This window comes from Vigna radiata, chromosome 7, assembly GCF_000741045.1.
Source record: "Vigna radiata var. radiata cultivar VC1973A chromosome 7, Vradiata_ver6, whole genome shotgun sequence".
In the NCBI taxonomy this organism is placed as follows: domain Eukaryota; kingdom Viridiplantae; phylum Streptophyta; class Magnoliopsida; order Fabales; family Fabaceae; genus Vigna; species Vigna radiata.
The window spans coordinates 3,946,049-3,965,113 of NC_028357.1; the positions used below are offsets into that span (position 1 = coordinate 3,946,049).

General features: G+C 32.4%; 2 protein-coding genes across 3 annotated transcripts; both read left to right on the plus strand.

The window, feature by feature from the left end:
* The first annotated feature begins 4,703 nt into the window (after window positions 1-4,703).
* Window positions 4,704-7,481, plus strand: LOC106769197 (protein WEAK CHLOROPLAST MOVEMENT UNDER BLUE LIGHT 1). The gene is made up of 4 exons (XM_014654707.2): window positions 4,704-4,994; window positions 5,136-5,228; window positions 5,320-5,469; window positions 5,686-7,481. Exons 2-4 carry the CDS (start codon window positions 5,202-5,204, stop codon window positions 7,330-7,332), a joined length of 1,824 nt encoding a protein of 607 aa, XP_014510193.1. The 5' UTR covers window positions 4,704-4,994; window positions 5,136-5,201; the 3' UTR covers window positions 7,333-7,481.
* A 4,539-nt stretch (window positions 7,482-12,020) lies between these two features.
* LOC106766961 (UPF0664 stress-induced protein C29B12.11c) lies at window positions 12,021-14,930 on the plus strand. Of its 2 annotated transcripts, none has more exons than XM_014651763.2 (5): window positions 12,021-12,255; window positions 12,610-12,718; window positions 14,161-14,232; window positions 14,327-14,538; window positions 14,645-14,930. In XM_014651763.2, the coding sequence occupies exons 1-5, from the start codon at window positions 12,140-12,142 to the stop codon at window positions 14,751-14,753; spliced, it is 618 nt and encodes a 205-aa protein (XP_014507249.1). In that variant the 5' UTR covers window positions 12,021-12,139; the 3' UTR covers window positions 14,754-14,930. The 2 variants fall into 2 exon arrangements, with proteins under 2 accessions (XP_014507249.1, XP_014507248.1); XM_014651762.2 differs by having other exon boundaries at window positions 12,022-12,255; window positions 12,607-12,718.
* Window positions 14,931-19,065: the final 4,135 nt, after the last annotated feature.

Below are 19,065 nucleotides of genomic sequence, written 5' to 3' on the forward strand. Positions count from 1 at the left end.
TGAAAACTCATTATAAAATCATTTTTTGTAAGAAATTGTTTAATGGTAAGTGTTTTTTATTTTTTCCAGGTAAATTACCAATTCCTTCAAATGTCATTTGTGACAATCAATCTGCTATACGAATTGCACAGAATCCAGCCATGCATGAGAGGACAAAGCACATTGAAATTGATTGTCATCTCATAAGGGATAAAGTTCAAGCTGGTGTAATTAAGCTCCTGCCTATTTCTACTTCATCACAACTTGCAGACATTCATACTAAAGCTTTGCATCCAGCACAATTTCAATCTTTGTTGTCCAAGCTGAGCATTAAGGATATATATGCTGCAGCTTAAGGGGGGATATTGGAATTATTTTATTCTCTGTTCATATCTGTGCATTTATGTTCATATATTTTTATACTTATATTCCTTTTTTATATTGCTTTGATACCATGTTAGAAGTGGACTTTAAGCCTAACTCAACTCCACAAAACCGGCTTGTAAGGTGAGGTTTGCACCTCACTTATATATATTATAATTCAGGTGCAAACCTCACCTTACAAGCCGGTTTTGTGGGGTTGAATTAGGCCTAAAACCCACTTCTAACATGGTATCAGAGCCATAGTTAGAGCCTATCGTAGCGAGTTCTAAGTGGGCATTTGTGTATTCATTCCACCCATTGTTGGGCCAATATTGGACCACCCAATTTCTACTATCATGCACGAGATGTCTATACCTCGGCGTGAAGGGGGTGTGTTGGAAGTCTCACATCGACTAGAGATAAGGCCAACTTATAATATATAAGTGAGGTGCAAACCTCACCTTAGAAGCCGGTTTTGTAGGGTTGAGTTAGGCTTAAAACCCACTTCTAACAAATGTCATTATGCTTGTGAAAATTACATAAAATTAGATAAGACAAAAATTATAAAATGAAAACTCATTATAAAATCACTTTTTTGTAAGAAATTGCTTAATAACCACTGTTTTTGATTTTTTTTAATTGGGGTAAAGTAGAGATGACAGAGAAAAGTTTGGGGTGAGAGAGATGAAAGAGAAAGGATTGAGAGGAATGAGAGAGAGGTGTGCAAAGGTTTGGGGGTTTCTTTTTTTTTTAGTTTTGAGAATGAAAATTATTTAAATATTCTTGACTTTAAAACTTAGAATACATAATATATGAAGGTTTTTGTTTACTATTACACATTGTCAAAATGTACCAACTGAAAACAGGCATACACGCATTAACAAACCCCATATATATATATATATACATATACATATATGTATATACATATACATATATGTATATACATATACATATATATATATATATACATATATATATATATACATATACATATATATATATATATATATATATATATATATACATATACATATATATATATATATATATATATATATACACATACGTATTTATATACATATGTGTATACATATAGGTATATACACATATGTATATACATACGTATATATATACATATGTGTATACAGTATGTATATACATATATATATATATATATATATATATATATATATATATATATATATATATATATATATATATATATATATATATGTGTGATATGTGTGTGATATAATAACAAATTAATTAACATAATAAAAAATTGTTAATCTTTATTAATTATACTAAAAGTTCAATCTTTCTTTTTATTGATTATTAACTTAAAACATCATTATTAAACTTTATAAATTATATTAATATATATACATTTAAATTTCAATTAATGAGTTAGTATTTCGTTTAAAAGAGTTATGAAAAAAAAGTGAAAAGTTGAGGTATGTTAGTATTTGAGGCTAGTCCCCCAAAGTTCCAATCTTCTTCACAAGAGGCTTTTGGTGTAACGGCTTTGAAAATAATTATAATGAAAATTATACATATCATTTTTTAGTTAAAAATTCACTATATTTATATAATTTATTAAAAAGTATATTTTTATTAAAAGAATTTGATTTAATATTGCAATTTGATATTTTTTTTTCTTTTTCCTCTATTCTCATCACTTTTATGGACTCTTCTTCTTTCTTTTCCTTTTTTTTTCTTCTTTCTTTTCTTTATTGTCTTTTTTCTCTTTCGTTTATGATTTTCATCACTTTCATTCTTACTATCATTGGTAAGCAAAAAAATCTACTGATAAAGAAAAATGACCAAAGACTTATCAATGATAAAAAATTTATCGATGAAATGTTCATCAATAAATTTTATTGATGAATAGAAAAAACCATCGGTAATTAAAAATGATCGAAAATTTGTTCATAATTATTCGTTGATAATTACTAACATTTTAAATTTGTCAGTAATTATGCGTGAGTAAATATTCCTTGATAATTTTTTATTGATACATATCTCGATTTATTCTTCTTCATTGTCCCCATCTTCTTCCTTTTTTCTTCTTTCTCTCATTCTTCTTACTCTTCCTCCTTTACTTTCACCTGTCACTATCGTTATTATGTCCACCAACTTTGGTTCTTCCTCCTCCTTTTTTTTCTCCTCTCCCTTCTCTTTCTCATCTGCCGTTGCCATCATCGATGTTTTTATCATTGACATTGTCACTATTAATCATTACCGTTGTCGTCTCTATCATCGTCATCATCATAACTATCATTGTCATCGTTATTGTCGCCTCCTATTCCTCCTCTTTCTCCTCGTTCTCTTCCTTCTTTTCCTCTTATTCTTCTTACCAATATCTATTTAATTTATAACACATCTCTTGTTTAATTTGGTGGGGAAATTAATATTCATTTTACGAATAAATTTATCGATGAAATTTCATGTAGATTTTAAAAACTTGAATCATCGCTGAATTTAATTATATATTTTAAAAAATTCAATTATCAACGAAATTTCAAAAAATTCAATTCTAATTTTTTGACGAATTTTAAAAAATAGTTAAATATAATTTTAATTCTTAAATTTTAATGTGAAATTGGATATGTCTATGTTCCAAACTTTAAAACAATTTGATTTCCAAAAGAAAATGAATATTGTTTCGGTGGTAATTTTGTGGGACCGAGACACTGACCTTGATGACGTGGCTTTAGTGTTTTCTGGCACTTGGATGGACTAGACTACTGACTTCTTCTGTATTTCGACTGCTCGCTTTGCTTTAACCTTGACCGTCCGGTGATCTTCGAGCTTTGACCGAGGGAGGAGGTACCTGCAATGGCACTCCGACGCTTAAGTTAGACGTGTTATGATGAAAAAACCTTAGGTCTTAGTAAGGTGATTCTGAGTATGAGAGAATTATGATGGGAGTAGAGAGTATGAGAAGCATGAGTTAAGTGTGTCAGCCTACCTGGCTGGTGTCTTTGGTTCTTTATTTATAGGCCTTGAATTGATACAAGATCCACAAAATATAAATAAAATAAAATATAAACATACTTGCTTGGTTATTGATAACGACTTTATTAATATCAAATAGTATTTTAATAAGATATATTTGATTCTGGTGGATTACAAGCCCAATGATAAGAGTTGGCCCAATTATGACCTTGCATAGTCTTGATGTTATACATAACCGATCGGTTATTCTTCGTAATCGTTCGTCCCAGATATCATACCATACAAATATATATATTATTTTTTATCTATACTGAAATAATTTTAAATTAATATAACATTTTATATATAATTAATGTGAATGAAAGTTTTAGTTTGATTTGTATCGGATTGGAATATTTATAAGCCCCTTGGCTTCTTGTGTCTACATCACGCCTCAATCACGTATATAAACGTTATAAGACTTTATCACAACCATAAAATATACACAATTTACAAACCACAAATTAGACTTTATTATTATCGGATTGTATTTCTCTAGTTTTTTCTGTCCATAACCAAATTTCTCAGTTATTTGTTATTGTAAAAATACAAGTTTTTATTTTAAATTATTCAACAACTTAATCACGGAGAGAAAAAAGAGAAAAAAAAAAAAGTCTTACGTTAGTGGTAGTGGAAAGTTGAGACTTATTGACAAACGAACCATCTATGGAACAATCTGAGGTACAAGAGATTTTTCTAATGATGTAATTATCTATAATAAGCATTTTTCAGAAAATTAGATATCATACAGGTCTGAACTAGTAAATTAACAACATGAAACGTATATAAAACATTTTTTTAACAATTTTTGACAATGCATATGTGACAGCTTGTAATTGGTCTATTTTAAATATTTTTTAAATTTAAATTCAAATAGACCAAGAAAGTGATGATACGTGTTTTATTGTCAAAAATTGTCAAAAAGTATTGTCAAAATATTATCTATCTATATATATTTAAAAACAATTGCCAATATACATATAAATTTAGAAAATTTCAAAAATATTTGGGGGGAGGCCATGGCAGCCCGGCCTAAGATGATCCGGCACTTGATAGAACTACATGCACATGGAAGATTAATAATATATTACAAAACTTGTAGAGCCACAATTACTGAGAAAAGACACGTAAATATGTTTTGTGTATTTCTATTTTAATAATTAAAAATAGAATATTCTAAAAATATAATATCTGTTTCTCCGGCTTTGACAGTAAAGGAAGAAAAAATTGTGTAAATTTTGTAGATAATGATTCTATTTTAAGAAGAAAAGAAAAGAAAAGAGGATATTTTGTTAGCAGAATGATATTTGACGTAAAAAAAGAAACCACACGTATATAAGAGGTTTGGGAGGGTAGAACGTAGTAAGATTGGTGTGGAGTGATTAGTGATAGCATGTTTTGATTGTGTGGAGGAAAAGGAAGAAATGTGGATCCACCACGTGTTGGAACATAAAGCAATTTTGCAGGATGAGTTGGTTTATTGGGAGCTTCCATGAATTCCAAACGCAAGGAGGAAGCACACTTTTGAATCTCTTCCTTCCTCCTTCATTGCCTCTCACTTTTTTCCTCTCCTTCTACCCTATCATCATAGGACCACCACCTTCTTTTACTTTCTTTTCTCTTTTCTTTTCCACACCCTCTCTCTCATCCAGGTTTTTTTCTTTCTCTTTTTCTTCTTCGATATTCTAAAGCTTACTCATGTGATTCTATCTGGGTTTTCTTCATTTTGCTCATGTGATTCCTTACTTTTATGTTTTGACAAAAATATTTGAGATTGTGCACTTCAATTGCAGACATTAATTATTGTGGTAGACCCTGTGAGAAATATTGTAGTGGGGCCTCTTTCAAAATCCTCTTCCATGGAACTACAGCCAGAATCCCCTACGGTAATTATTCAATCCATCAACTCACCAAATAATGCTTTTTAATGGGTTTGAGAGAAATCTGATATTACTCACACCAATTGTTTCCTCTCAGGGAAGGAATGATTCTCCAGGAGCTTCTCCGAGGTTTTCTAAGCATATCATTGACACAGCTGCGCCTATTGAGTCTGTCAAAGATGCTGTGTCAAAGTTTGGAGGAAGAGTTGATTGGAAATCCCGTCGAACCCAAAGTCTGGTGGACGAGGTATATATATATATATATATATATATATATATATGCTGTTTGAATTGTATTTATACCTCACATTTTCTTTATGGTTTTGAGTTTCTATGAAGCACCATTTGCAAAACCTTGTGTAGGGAAAAATGGAAAACAACTCGTTCTCTAGCTCACTTGATTCTCATTGCTATGGGTATGTATAAACCAGTAGTTTAACCTTTAATATTTCTGACTCTACAGAGAAGCAAGATTCTAGAAGACTTCAGAAGGGAAGAAACTGTTGAGGAATTGGAAAACACAAAGAAACTCACAGAAGAACTCAGACGCAACTTAGAAACGGTAGAGAGAGATGAGCTTTTGGCAAAGGAAGAGGCTGAACGAGTGCTTCTCAAAATTGAAGAGATGGAGCAGAGCATTGTAAGTGAGGCTAGTATTGAAGCCAAGGCTGAAGTTGAGGTTGAAAAAGCCTTGCTTAAGGAAGCGCTTTCAGAGTTAGAATTCGTTAAGAAAGAACTGGACTCTCTGCGCAAGGAGTATGCTTCTATGGTGAGTGGAAGAGATACGGCAATCAACAATGCAGAAGAAACCCTCGCAGCAGCCAATCAGATTGAAAAGGCAGTGCAAGATTTGACTGCTGAGTTGATTGCAACAAAAGAGGCACTAAAATCCTCACGAGCCGCACACTTTGAAGCCGAAGAACAAACACTAGGAGTTGCTGATGAAGAGATTCTCAATTTGAAACAGGAACTTGAACAAGCAGAAGAGGAGCTCCAAAGACTGAATGAGAAAGTTTTCTCAGTCAGGCTTCTTAAATCTAAACTGGAATCAGCTTCCTCTTTATTACTTGATTTGAAAGCTGAAATGGCAACATACATGGAATCAAAGGACAATGAGGAATGTTACAAACAACAGAAAGAGGAACTTGGGGAACTAAAGAAGAACATAGAGAAAGCAACTTCTGATGTTAAAAGCTTGAGGGAAGCTTGTATGTCACTAAACTCAAAACTAGAAGAAGAGAAGTCAGTTCTGGTTACCCTTAAGCAAAGTGAGGTAATGGCTTCGGCTGCAGTTCTGAATCTCCAAACTGAACTGGAGAAGTCCAAGACTGCCGGAATTTTCCTTGAGATGAAAGAGCATGAAGCAAGAGAAATGATGTCTGAGTTGCCCAAGAAACTGCAGAAAGCAGCAGAAGAGGTTGATGAGGCTAAATCACTTGCTCAGGCTGCTGAAGAAGAGCTGCTTGAAGCACAAAAGGAGGTTGAAGAAGTCAAATCCAGATCAATTACGTTAGAAAACAGTTTAGTGGCAGCACAGAAGGAAATAGAAGCAGCCAAGGTTGCTGAGATGTTGGCCAGAGATGCAATCTCAGCATTGGAGAAGAGTGAATCAGCTAAAAGCAGCAATGAGAATAGCTCTTCCTCAATGGTTACACTCACACTAGATGAATACCATGAGCTCAGCACGCAAGCCTATAAGGCTGAGGAACAAGCCAATGCAAGGATAGAAGCTGCTAATGCTCAGATTAAGCTGGCAAGGGAGTCTGAATATAGAAGTTTGGAGAGGTTAGAAGAATTGAATGAGGAGTTATCTCTAAGAAAGGAATCTTTGAACATTGCAACTGGGAATGCTGAAAGGGCCGCTGAAGAAAAGTTAGCTGTTGAACATGAACTAAGAACATTGCTGGCTGACCAAGAGTCACCAAAGGAGCACACTGCTGCTGAAATTGAGCCTGTGCACGAGTCATTAAGCCCTAAAGAAGCAGCTCCTTCAAACAGCACTGAAGATGGATCATCCTCGTATAAGAACAAAAAGAAGAAGAAGAAGTCATTGTTTCCTTCAAAGGTTGTAATGTTCTTTGCAAAGAAGAAAACACATCCAACCAAGTGAATCTAATCCTTCAACTGAAGGTAGTACAAAATGTAACTATTCTAATATCTGAACAGGTTGTGTATTGGTTGCTCATTTTGAGAAATTAATTGTATCAAGTTCTTTGGTTTAAAGGAGGAAATAAGATCAATCAATGTATATATGGTATAGCTTCTCTCTCATTCAATATTTTAATTTTCACCACAAAATTAACATTGTTGTTATAACATTGAATTGATATAAATCAATAAACTAACTAGCTCATACTTAATAATTACAAAGGAAAAGGTACACGAATGAAATTGAGACAACTTATTCTTCTCAATGCAATGAAAGATACATAAACATTATACGAAAATTTAAATGTGTTCAAGAAAAAGTTAGCTCTAAGAATGGATTAGTGACATCTACTTTTAATTGTGTAAAATAATGCACATTGTTCCTATCCAACCTAATAGACATATTAAGAAGTGTGACCCAATAAGGTCTTTTAAGCTTATTCATTATGAAGCAACCTAAACCTATATTTATTTAGGTCATATTTACATATTATAATTAAATTTCGGTAGTTTAGTGCGTTAGTCTTTATTTATCATTCTATTACTATTTATTATATTGGTATTATACTCTTCAGGTAGGTATTATTCCAGTAGGAACATAATCCATAACCCGTGTTGATCCTATAAATATAACTAGGATTCTCCAAGGAATACATACTCTCACACTCATAAACTCTGATACACTCGATTATACAAAGATCCTAACTCTCTTACTAACTTGAGCGTCAGAGAGTCTTTTGCACTCTCAATAGCAAGGAGGCTCTTCCCAGGAAAAATAAGTGATCAAACCACCGTTAGGATCTTACCACCTATCTGTAAGTCCACGCTCAAGATCCAGGTAAGATCATTTGGCGCCCACTATGGGTCTCGGTAAAATGTTTCCCCAACACCCAACACATTTGCAAATCATTTTTGAAAAAGTACGACACCACAACATGAGGCTGAATCCACAAAAGTGTTTATTTGGCGCTGGCGACAACAAGTTCTTGGGTTCCATGAATGACAAGCTAGTTTCCTTGGCCCGTTTCTTGCCATCCCTGACACAAAAGGCTAAGCACCTTTACAAAATCTTGAAAAAGGCCCATAGTTACAATTGGAACGAAGAATGTGAAACCATGTTTCAACAATTAAAGAGGGATATCTCGACACGCTCTGTCCTTAATGTTTAAATATATTTTTGGAGTAGAAAGGAATGAAAATTCATGTGTCAAATACAAGGCAGTTGATGAAGACCTGATGTTAGCTTGTTGAGATTCGTGCATTTGAGGGATGAAAAGTTAGTTTACTTGAAATCACCAATTTCCCCATTGATAATTGTGTGTAGGTTTAACTAATTCATTAAATGAATTTTATGTTACAAGAAAAGAGGATAAAAGTACAAGGGATAAGTGCTCAAAATAAAAACTCAAACTTATTATCTCGTGGTTTAGAAAACTTGAAGAGAAAATCATAAAGGAAAAGGTAGAAGTTAAGCCTCCACCTTTTGAGGGTGATTGTCCACAGCCTCCTTCACCACCATCCCATCATGAAAAGTGAAAGTTAGTCCATATATGATTATCAGGCTCCTACATTTCTAACATTACAAGACAAATCTCTAAAAGAATTATAACACATAACTTTTCTTTAATATTAATATTATTTTATACAAATTAGATGTTAAATTTCTTTTATTATGTTACAAGACTCCTTGGTTGAGCAGAACTCTCAAGGTAATTTCACTCCAGAAATTCGTCATGACATTCTTGCTATTGCAATTGGACGACTTGAACACCTTTGACATCTATATGTTATTGGATCACGAGTCGGCATTAGATAATATTTTGGAGGCTCCTCTTGTCATACTTCATACATAAAGTGTTGAGCATGAAGAAAGGTTGATGCAGGAAATCACTAAGAAGATTAGAGTGCAACTCTATGATGAAGTCATTAAGCAAGTGACTAAAGGGGTTATGTGTAAGTTCCAACAACAGTTTGATAGTTACAACATAGTCATCAAGTATTTCCTCCACCAGAACCTTTTGTGCCTCCATCAAGTAAAATTAACAACCATTTTGAGCTAAGTTATGATTTGAATAATTGTTCTTTAATAAAATAACATTAATATTACTTTGACAAGTAGAAGCGGAAAAAAGGAGTTGTCCAGCTCTACCAATACCAAGGAGTTGCTCAACTATATGTTTTGGATGATACAGAGATGACACTAGTGGCCCGTGGAACAATATTTGAGGTAGCCACAGTTCTTCATGGTATGAAGCTATCAAACAATGAGATTAAGGTCACATAGAGGAAATTCTTTTACCAAATGCTTTAGTTCATGTGCCAACATATGAGGTATATATTGTGGTATAAACATTTTAATCTTTCCTAGCTTGACCTAGAGATTTGGTTGGTTCTATTTTTGACCCTCCGGAATCCTAAACCCACTATACACTTCTTAATTTTTAAATTTATATGTTATTTATGTTCAGACTTAAATAGCTTTCCATATATCAACAAATACATTGAGAGGAAAGTCCTAAACACAAGAAGATTCTTCTATTTGTGGACGATCCTCTTGGTGCATTACATCGACATAATAATGGATGAGTCGATGTCAATTCCATGGGATTCTAGTGTATTTTCAATTCAAGCGTCATTTAGACATCATTGGCAGTTATTTGTGATTTTTCCAATAGAAGACATTGTTATATGGTTTTTTTCCTTGCACAAGTCTCCTTACAACTATTTTAGACAAGTAATAAATTGATAAGAACCTCAATATTATAAAATTTTCTTATTATATAAGTGTATCCTAAAACATTTTATTTTTCATAATTCAATTTCAAAATATCACAATATTAAAACTAAAAAACGTGTAGGGTTATTCTTCAATATTTAATATTTTGGTTCATATGTTTATAATAATTATATGGTTTATTTTTTTCTTACTAATATATTATAGTTCAATAAATAAACTGACTCAATGAATATATTTATTATGTAATACATTACATGACAATTATTTATAATTCGGTGATTCAGGTTATAACCAAAATAAAAAACCCTTTTAAAAAATAATATTTAAAGAAAAATTATATTAAGCTTAAGTTATTTTTATAACCAAAACATGTATTTAATCTTAGTTGTTAATTCTACTCATAATTAACACCAAATTCACATTTTCTTATTATTCATATGTTAATGTTTCAGTTCTTATGAAACAGAAGCTGAATTATATAACCGAAACTAAAATTTCATTATTTTTTTACCTCATTTTGATATAATTGTAGAATCGAATGTGAATATCCAAGATAACTGTTATTATATCCCACAAGAAATTAAAAATTATATAAGTAAATTACATAAAATGAACTAGGAGGCGACATGAGATCATTTTTGGCTCTAAAGTGTTTATATTAGCTGGCGGTGTCTGTTTTGGTTAGAAGACTTGTGCTTTGGGCAGTCCAAAAATGACGCCTCATGATCTATACGGGGTGTTGCTCTCTCTCCGTCTCTTTAAGTGCGTCTTGCAATTGCAGTTTTTTACTATTTTAATTTATTTCAAAAATATTCTATATATTTTATTATTATTTTTTATTCTAAAAATATCTTATACTAATTTTATAATGATGAAAGAACTAAATAAATTCTAAATTTTTAACAAATAATTTTCTTTTATATTATAAGTATTTAATAATATTTTTATATTATTTATCTAATAAATTAAATATTTTATTCAAGTTATTTTAGTCAAATATGTCGATGAGTTAAAACATAATATAATGTTAAAAATTATAGATATTATATGTAAAAAAAAAAAACACACATATATTTAATGAATCATGTAAATGCTCCATTAATAAATCATATAAATGCTCTACTAATGTAAAGAGAGAAAGAGAAAGATTATTAATGATAATGGGAGGTGTAAGGTATCTTTGGAATAAAAGAAAATAATAAAAAGATATAAAATATTTTTTAAATAAATTAAAATAGTAGAAAGGTGCAAGACCCACTTAAGAAAATAAAGGGAGCAACACCCTCTACACTACAACCAACTACAAAGTAGGGGAGATGGACGGAGCAAGACCCTCTAGACTACTGCCAACTACAAAGTACTTGTTCTAACGAATTTGACAGTGTTACACTTTGCTTGAAAGAAAAAAAAGCAAACCCTACTACTTCATGGCGCTGGTAATAGTTGGAGAGGACACCGAAATTCAAATCTCAACCTTCTCTTACTTATATCTTATTATCATTAAAAATTTTATATCCACTAAAAATAAAATCAATTTATAATATATAAATTAATTAAAATTTATAAATTGCATTACTATTGGTGAATACATTGTTTCATCTGATTTTACATTATTATGTCACCATCAGTTATATGCTTACTATATATTACACACAATGACTATTGGTGAATACATTGTTTCATCTGATTTTTCTCACTCTACCGGTGTTACATAGTTATATTTTTGTTTTGAATTGTATTTCCATTCTTTTAAATAATATGTAGTTTTAGTTGTTCCGCTGTATATAGTTTTTTCTTTCTTTTTTTTTTCTCTCTCTTATCTACCTTATCATTTAAGTTTTGTATTTTATTTTTAAAATATTACTGAAAATAAAATGAATAAATAATTTATATATTATATATAAAGAACATCCAGAGGGGACAGGTAAAATCTGGAAAGACCCGCGTGCAGGTTCATCTATTATAGAGAAAGAAAGGGGGTAAGAGAGGGAGAGAAAATTGAAGATTGAAACTCGGATCTGTGAGAGAGAAGATGGCTTTGAATCCTCAGCTCTTTCCCAATGGAATGCCCGTTGCTTTCATCAACGAGATGTTTGTGCTGGCCAGAGACGGCGTCGAATTCGATATCGATAAGATTCCTGCCTCTGGGTTAGTCACTCACCGTTTCTTCGATTTTCCATTTCTTTATTTATATATTGTTTCTTCATTCTTTTTTTTTTTGGGAAAGGAATATCTGGGGATTGTCGGTTAATTCCACCAAGATAGCGGAAAAGAAAAATTAGAGCAGCAATTGTATGATTACAGGAGATTGATATTTCTTCTTTTTATGCTAATATGTGTTAGGTCAGGTTAGGACTCTGCTAACAGGCTATTTGGAACATATGAAATTATTTGCTAATTTTGTTTTCTTGGTGAAAGACCTTCAGGTCCATGTAAAAAGTGTTTATTATTTTGTCTGATTTTTGTGTTTGATATAATTGTGTTTTTTTTTTTTATCAGAAGTCATGGGGGTCATGTCAAAACCAAAGGAATCATCTATTTGTCCAATATTCGGATGGTCTTCGTTGCTAATAGTCCAGTTGGGCATTTTACAGCTTTTGATATGCCTTTGGTACGTGTCACTCCTTATGCTGTTTCAGATTGTCAATTCTGTGCACCTGGTTTCATGTTTATTTTTTTTCCTCTTTTACCAAAAGTGTTTTATCCGTTACATCTTGAATGCCCTTGTTATGCTAAGATGATTTAACGGACCATTTTCTTTGTTGTTTGTGGATGACTTTACAGCAATCTTTTTCTAGCAGAACCACTTCACTGAATAATTGGGTTTATATTTTTTTTTGTGGCGTATGACTTTTGTTATAACTTGTGTGAATTCTGTGATGGTGGAGTTTTAGGCCTGTTGGTTCTAAGGGAATAGCGAACTATCATTGCTTGGCTAGTGCTAACACGCTGAAAACTATGAATGTAGATTTTATTATGTTAGTCTCTCAGATTGGTTGGGACTTGAAATATGATGGTTATAAGTTTAAAAAATAACTTGATGAGCAAATAATTGTTATTCTTAATTTCTTTTTTGAAGTAAATGTAGATTAGTATAGGTGACATGCGAGCATATTTTAGTAGAGAGAGGATCAGATAGAAACAACTCGAAGAACAGAGACTTGTTAAAAAGAAAATTATGCAGTTGAACCAGATATATTCCAGAGACCTCTTCTCTCCCTTTTGTACCCTCATTTTTCTGATTGTGCCCTTTCCCTGTACAATTCCCCTTTTATTCTCTGTCCCTATCTAACCAACTGGTTAGCTAGCTGTCAGTTAAAATATCAGGCCCAAACCCAATTTGGCCAAGAACTATTTTCTTGTTCCTTCTTTCCTATACCTTCTTAGTAGGAGGGTACTGCCTATCAAGGTTATTTATCACTATTATATCTTTCCTACTCCTGAATGACAACGTAATTATGAAGTTATTAGCTATCTGCTACGTGTTTTAGTTGTGAACATGCGTTTATTTATGTGTCTTTCTTGCTCCCATTTATTTTGGATAAAGGGGACTTTTGGGTGAAGTATTTAGTAAGTTTAGTGTATGAAGAATTTATAATAGAAATTTGACCATGAAACTTATTGGAACAAGTTAAAATAACTTATCTTTATGAGCTACATACTTCAGGAAGCTTATTGTTACATTAGTTCTACACAAGTTCTTTCAAACATCCCTGAAATACAAGGACATGAAATTTGAGATTACGCTTTTTATGTCATAGGTTAGCTGCTTGAAGTTGGATTTTAAGTCACTATCATGAAATTTTAGTGAGTATCTTCATTTGGTTTAATTGGAAAGGTGATGTTCACTTAAAGTAGAACTTCACTAGAGTCAATCTTATTTTAAAGGGAGTTAAGATTAGAAAATTGGGGGTAACAAACGTATATATATTACTCATCATTGTATTTTTGTACTGGGTTTGTAGATTGTCAAAACACATATATTAATTTAAAACGTGATGTATGCATGCCATTTGTTCTGTATTGATCCTTAGTTCTTCATCAATTATGCAGCTTTACGTCCACGGAGAAAAATTTAACCAGCCAATATTTCACTGCAACAATCTTTCGGGACATGTTGAGCCTGTAAGTAAATAGTTGATTTTTGCCGTACATCTTACTATTTTATTACAAATCAAAATTATGGATCCTAAATCCTGAAGTATTTTAATTGCAACAGGTTGTCCCTAACGACCAACACAGAGCACTTTACTCCACACACTCATTTAAGATCATATTCAAAGAGGGTGGATGTGGAACATTCATTCCCCTTTTCTTCAATTTGATTGCTTCAGTGAGGCAGTATAATCAACACTACAATATGCAGGCACAATCTTATGTGGATCCTTTGCAGGCAGCTCAGACTCCTGTTGATGAGATGATGAGACATGCGTAAGTGAATGATTATGCTTTAAAATTTTAGGCCAAGTTTGTAGAGTGTGCACGGTATGATTTATAATCTTTAAGCTTTAATAATGATGATTGAAATCATATGCAGGTATGTTGATCCTAATGATCCGACGAAAATATTTCTGCAACAACCCAATTCTGATTCTCAGCTTAGGCGTCGAACATATCAGCCACAGGCAGATGGGGGCCATGTCTGAGTCTGAAGTCACACTGCCATCACTTTTCATCGTACTATGTTTATATGAGCACTGTGTATTAATATCAAAAATAAAATAAAAATCATATGACAGACTAAGTGTGTGCTTGGATGTAAAGTTTTATAGAATTAATCTTAGATCAACGTGATTTATACAATTGATCATAGTTCGAATTGATTTGAGGTATCATGATTATTATTTGGATAATAGATAATAGAAGTGATTTTCGGATAATAATGTTTTTAATACTTAAAGAAAAACTAAATGAGCGTGTAATTACTATAAGGGATTTTAGTTACTATGGATAATTGCTTATTATGATAATTTGTTATATATAACATTGGACGTACCAAACAGAGTTTCGAAGAGGAAAAGAAAAGGGAGAGAATGGGAACCACTAGAACGACGAGAGGGAGGGAGGGGTTTCTGAAAACGAAATTGGACACATTGGGAACGAGTTCCCAAATTTTGAATACAAAGGAGTATGCAAAGTGATGTCATCAACACATTACTAATGACAAATATCTATCGGTAAGTTATGTTACTAACACATTACCGACGATTAACTGTGGTTGATAATATACTTATTATTATAACTGGTAAAACCATCAATAATCAATCGTTATCGACGGGTCTTGGGTTGTCAGTAATCAAGCTTTTTACTGTAATGACCGGCTTGATTAAATCTTTTTCTTTTCTACTAAAATAATAACCAAGAACATTGCGTAGTTTTGCTAACTCAAACATCCACCAAACATAATCCATCATAGTATTTATTAATAGTCAAAACACCTTTACATGAATGTTATATTTCAAAATAGAAAGTTTTCATTACACTAATTTATTTCTCACTGATGTATAAAATTTCAATACGATCTTCTCTATTTTAAATTAGGTTTAGTACTTATTTTGGTCTCACTTTTTTTGGATTTAGTTTAAAATAATTTCATTTTTTAAAAAAGTTAAGTACGATCCCATAATTTGTTAAAAAATGTTCAACCTAATCCTTAATTTAAAAAAAAAAGACAACAAACAATAACCCTAAAACCCAAAGGAGAGGGAAAGAAGCGTCCTTCTTGCGCCACCGCCGCGCCTCTGACACACCTTAGTCACGCCACCTTCGTCGTTGCGTTGTCGCCGTTGTTGCGAGTAAAGCGTTGTGCTTGATTCTCTAACATTTTTCAAATAGAAAACCATAATGCAAGCAACAATGAAAATTGCATAAACACTCAAACTAAGAATTTGAATTCGTGTAATGATGAATGGAATTGAATGAAATGAAATGCACTAGTATTAGGACTTACAAAGCCCAGTCCTCTAAATCTGGTTCTGGGAGTGGAACCGGTGTATTTGTTACAATATTCAGTGATGAATACCTTTTCTTATAGGAGTTCAAGAAAGGCAGCTGCTATGCTGTTATTTTGAAAAAAAATCATCATACGTGTTTTCATCAGTGATATTTTTTATGTTCCCAGGGGAAACCCTTCTACTTTCTCTAGGAACGACCTAACAAATGAGTCACCATCGCAACCAATTGTCTTGTTGTTCCTCTTAAGAACTGAATATTTGGGACATTCAATTCCAGTTGTTTAACCGTGAGCATTGAAGAAAGGTTAGCAGTGTAGGATGAGTTAAGGATTAGAACTAGCAAGAGCCATGAGACCATCACAATGCGAGTTAAGTTGTCGTGCATTTTTTCCCTGCAGGACGAAAATCACAATTAGTTGAGTTTAACTCATTACTGGTTATTATGCTTAATTCTATTGAAAGTAAAAATTGCTTGGAACTCTAATGTTGATACTCACTGTGAGTGAAAAATAAAGAGGAGAAAGTAAACCAAAGAGCTATGCTGATTTGGCTGCCCCAATTGCCATGAAACTCGGGATTGGATTCCTCTCAAAGTACCAAACTGCTAACATTGTGTAAATCAAGATGGCACCTGTAACCATCCACATTTCCCAGGTAAAGGGATTTGTGAACATCCATGCCGACTCTTTAGACTTTGATGGAACTACCATTGTCAATCCTGATTCTGCATATGGCACTGTAAAATCCACATACTGCATTCTTTCTTCTAGTATGGTCATATCCCCAACTACTGAATCATAACTCTTCCATCATTATTTAACCACGAGACAACAAAAAAAAAGGTAGTCCAAGTCAATAAAGCAGGGATGAAATGATACTCTAAATTTAAAATAACGAAGTAGTATTTGGTAAAAATTATAATTATGACAACCAACCAAATTTTCAATTGAAATGCATTTTAGCCAAATGGGAGCAATATGATATCTTACAAAACGATAAGAATGTCACTTCAAAGAAAAGTAAAAAACTAAAGATGATGAAAGAAATAATATTAGCCTGTCTAAAAATCTAATTCCTTGTATTCCTTGTTAACCACGTTTATCACTCTCAACAAGGAGTGTTGAATAGATGACCATCTTTGAATCTTATATTACCACTTAAACCATTGAGGACAAAACATATTTGTTTGCAAAGTCTAACACCATTGTAAGGTCTCAACACCGCGTTTATCAGTCTCAACACCCTTTTGAAGAGCCTCAGAAAAGAGGCTTAACATTCCAGAATCACCACTGTAAGGTCACCGTCAGATCCGATCACGGGAGGTCCAAGTTCGGCGCCTGGCAAGTCTACGTTGCTTCCGATGTGGGACGCACACTACCGGGTGGATCAACCGCTCGTTCCATGGAAACTTCTTTTGAGGTGTTGTTAGTAAATGGAAATGGCAGCTTTACGAAGGTCTCTGATTCGGGCGAGGATGGAAATGTTTGTAGTGAGAGTGTATCTCGGAGTGGAAGAACACATCAGACACTGTGAGCACGCCACATATTCATCAAACTTCACACCTCACTTAAGTATGGCCACGGTGGCATTTGTACCGTTAGATTTTTAACGGTGTTAGCGAAAAGGACCAGGTTGAACATTTTTTAACAAATTATGGGACCTTACTGAACTTTTTTAAAAAGTAGGATCATTTTGAACCAAATCCAAAAAAAGAGGACCAAAATAGGTGTTAAACTTTTAAATTATTGAAATAGTATACTAAAAAAACCCTAATCATGAAACTTTTGTTACTAGCTTTTTAGGGTTTGCAGAGGTTGGCGACACATGGAACAAGTTTGACTAGTGTGTAGCCAGCGATAAATACATTTTTTTACAAAAGAAGTGTTGGCATGGAAGTGTATAGCACTCAACATTGAGATCGAATTCATCCAAGTATATGCAACATCAACACTCAGTCTATCATGCCGTAGATTTCTTCAACAACGTATAAATGGGTTTTTCAACGGTTGGTGTTGGAGTGCAAACAAAGTCCGACACTGAGTAGAAGAAGGGTTGGTCAAGGGTTTATATACACATAGATACCTCCAATGGTAAGAGGCNTTTTGGATTGGTGCCAAAAGCAAAACCGTGAGGGTTTGACCCAAAGGGGACAATGTCTTACCATGTATGGAGATCTATGTGTGTGTCAAACTTCCCCAACAAGTAACAGATCGCCTGAAGAATCATGAGAGGTGGGGAGAACAAAGAGATGTTCAAGTGTGGGTCGTGAAAGAGAGCAAAAGAAATGATGGATATGCTATAGAAATGTTGTTTCATCCCAAACATTGTCATGTCATAACGAAATGGTCCTGAATATAGCATAAAGAAATATGAAATCTTAAATTATAAGATTATTGAAAATCACTATACATGATCATAATAAGATGATGCTACTTTTGAAACTTACTTGTTTGTGATGGTGCTGACATAGTTACCCTCATGATAAATCCTTAATACTTTATGTATGCAGAATTGTATGATCTTTATTCTTCTCAATATTCTTCTTACTATCTAAAGGTTTTTATATAGAGGGAGATTTATTTGTCTGTTGATTGGAAATTAAAAATAAAGAAAAATTGTTGTTTATCTTTTTGTATATTTTTATATATTATTTGGATTTGATTTATTCGTTGTTGATTGAAAATTGAAATAAAGGAAGATTAATTGTTTATTTATATATCTTTTACTTTTTTATTTAAATGCGTTTGATTAAAATTTTAACTTTAAATCTTTTTTTAGTACAGATATTTAATTATAAGTTATTTAAAATTTTGAAATTCTCTTAAATCAAATATATTGCAGATTTTTTTTTATGATTTTAAGTAATTTATTTTATATATCTGTTTTAAATTTATTTGAATTCGATTTACTTTATATATTTATATATTTATATATTTATATATTTATATATTTATATATTTATATATTTATATATTTATATATTTATATATTTATATATTTATAT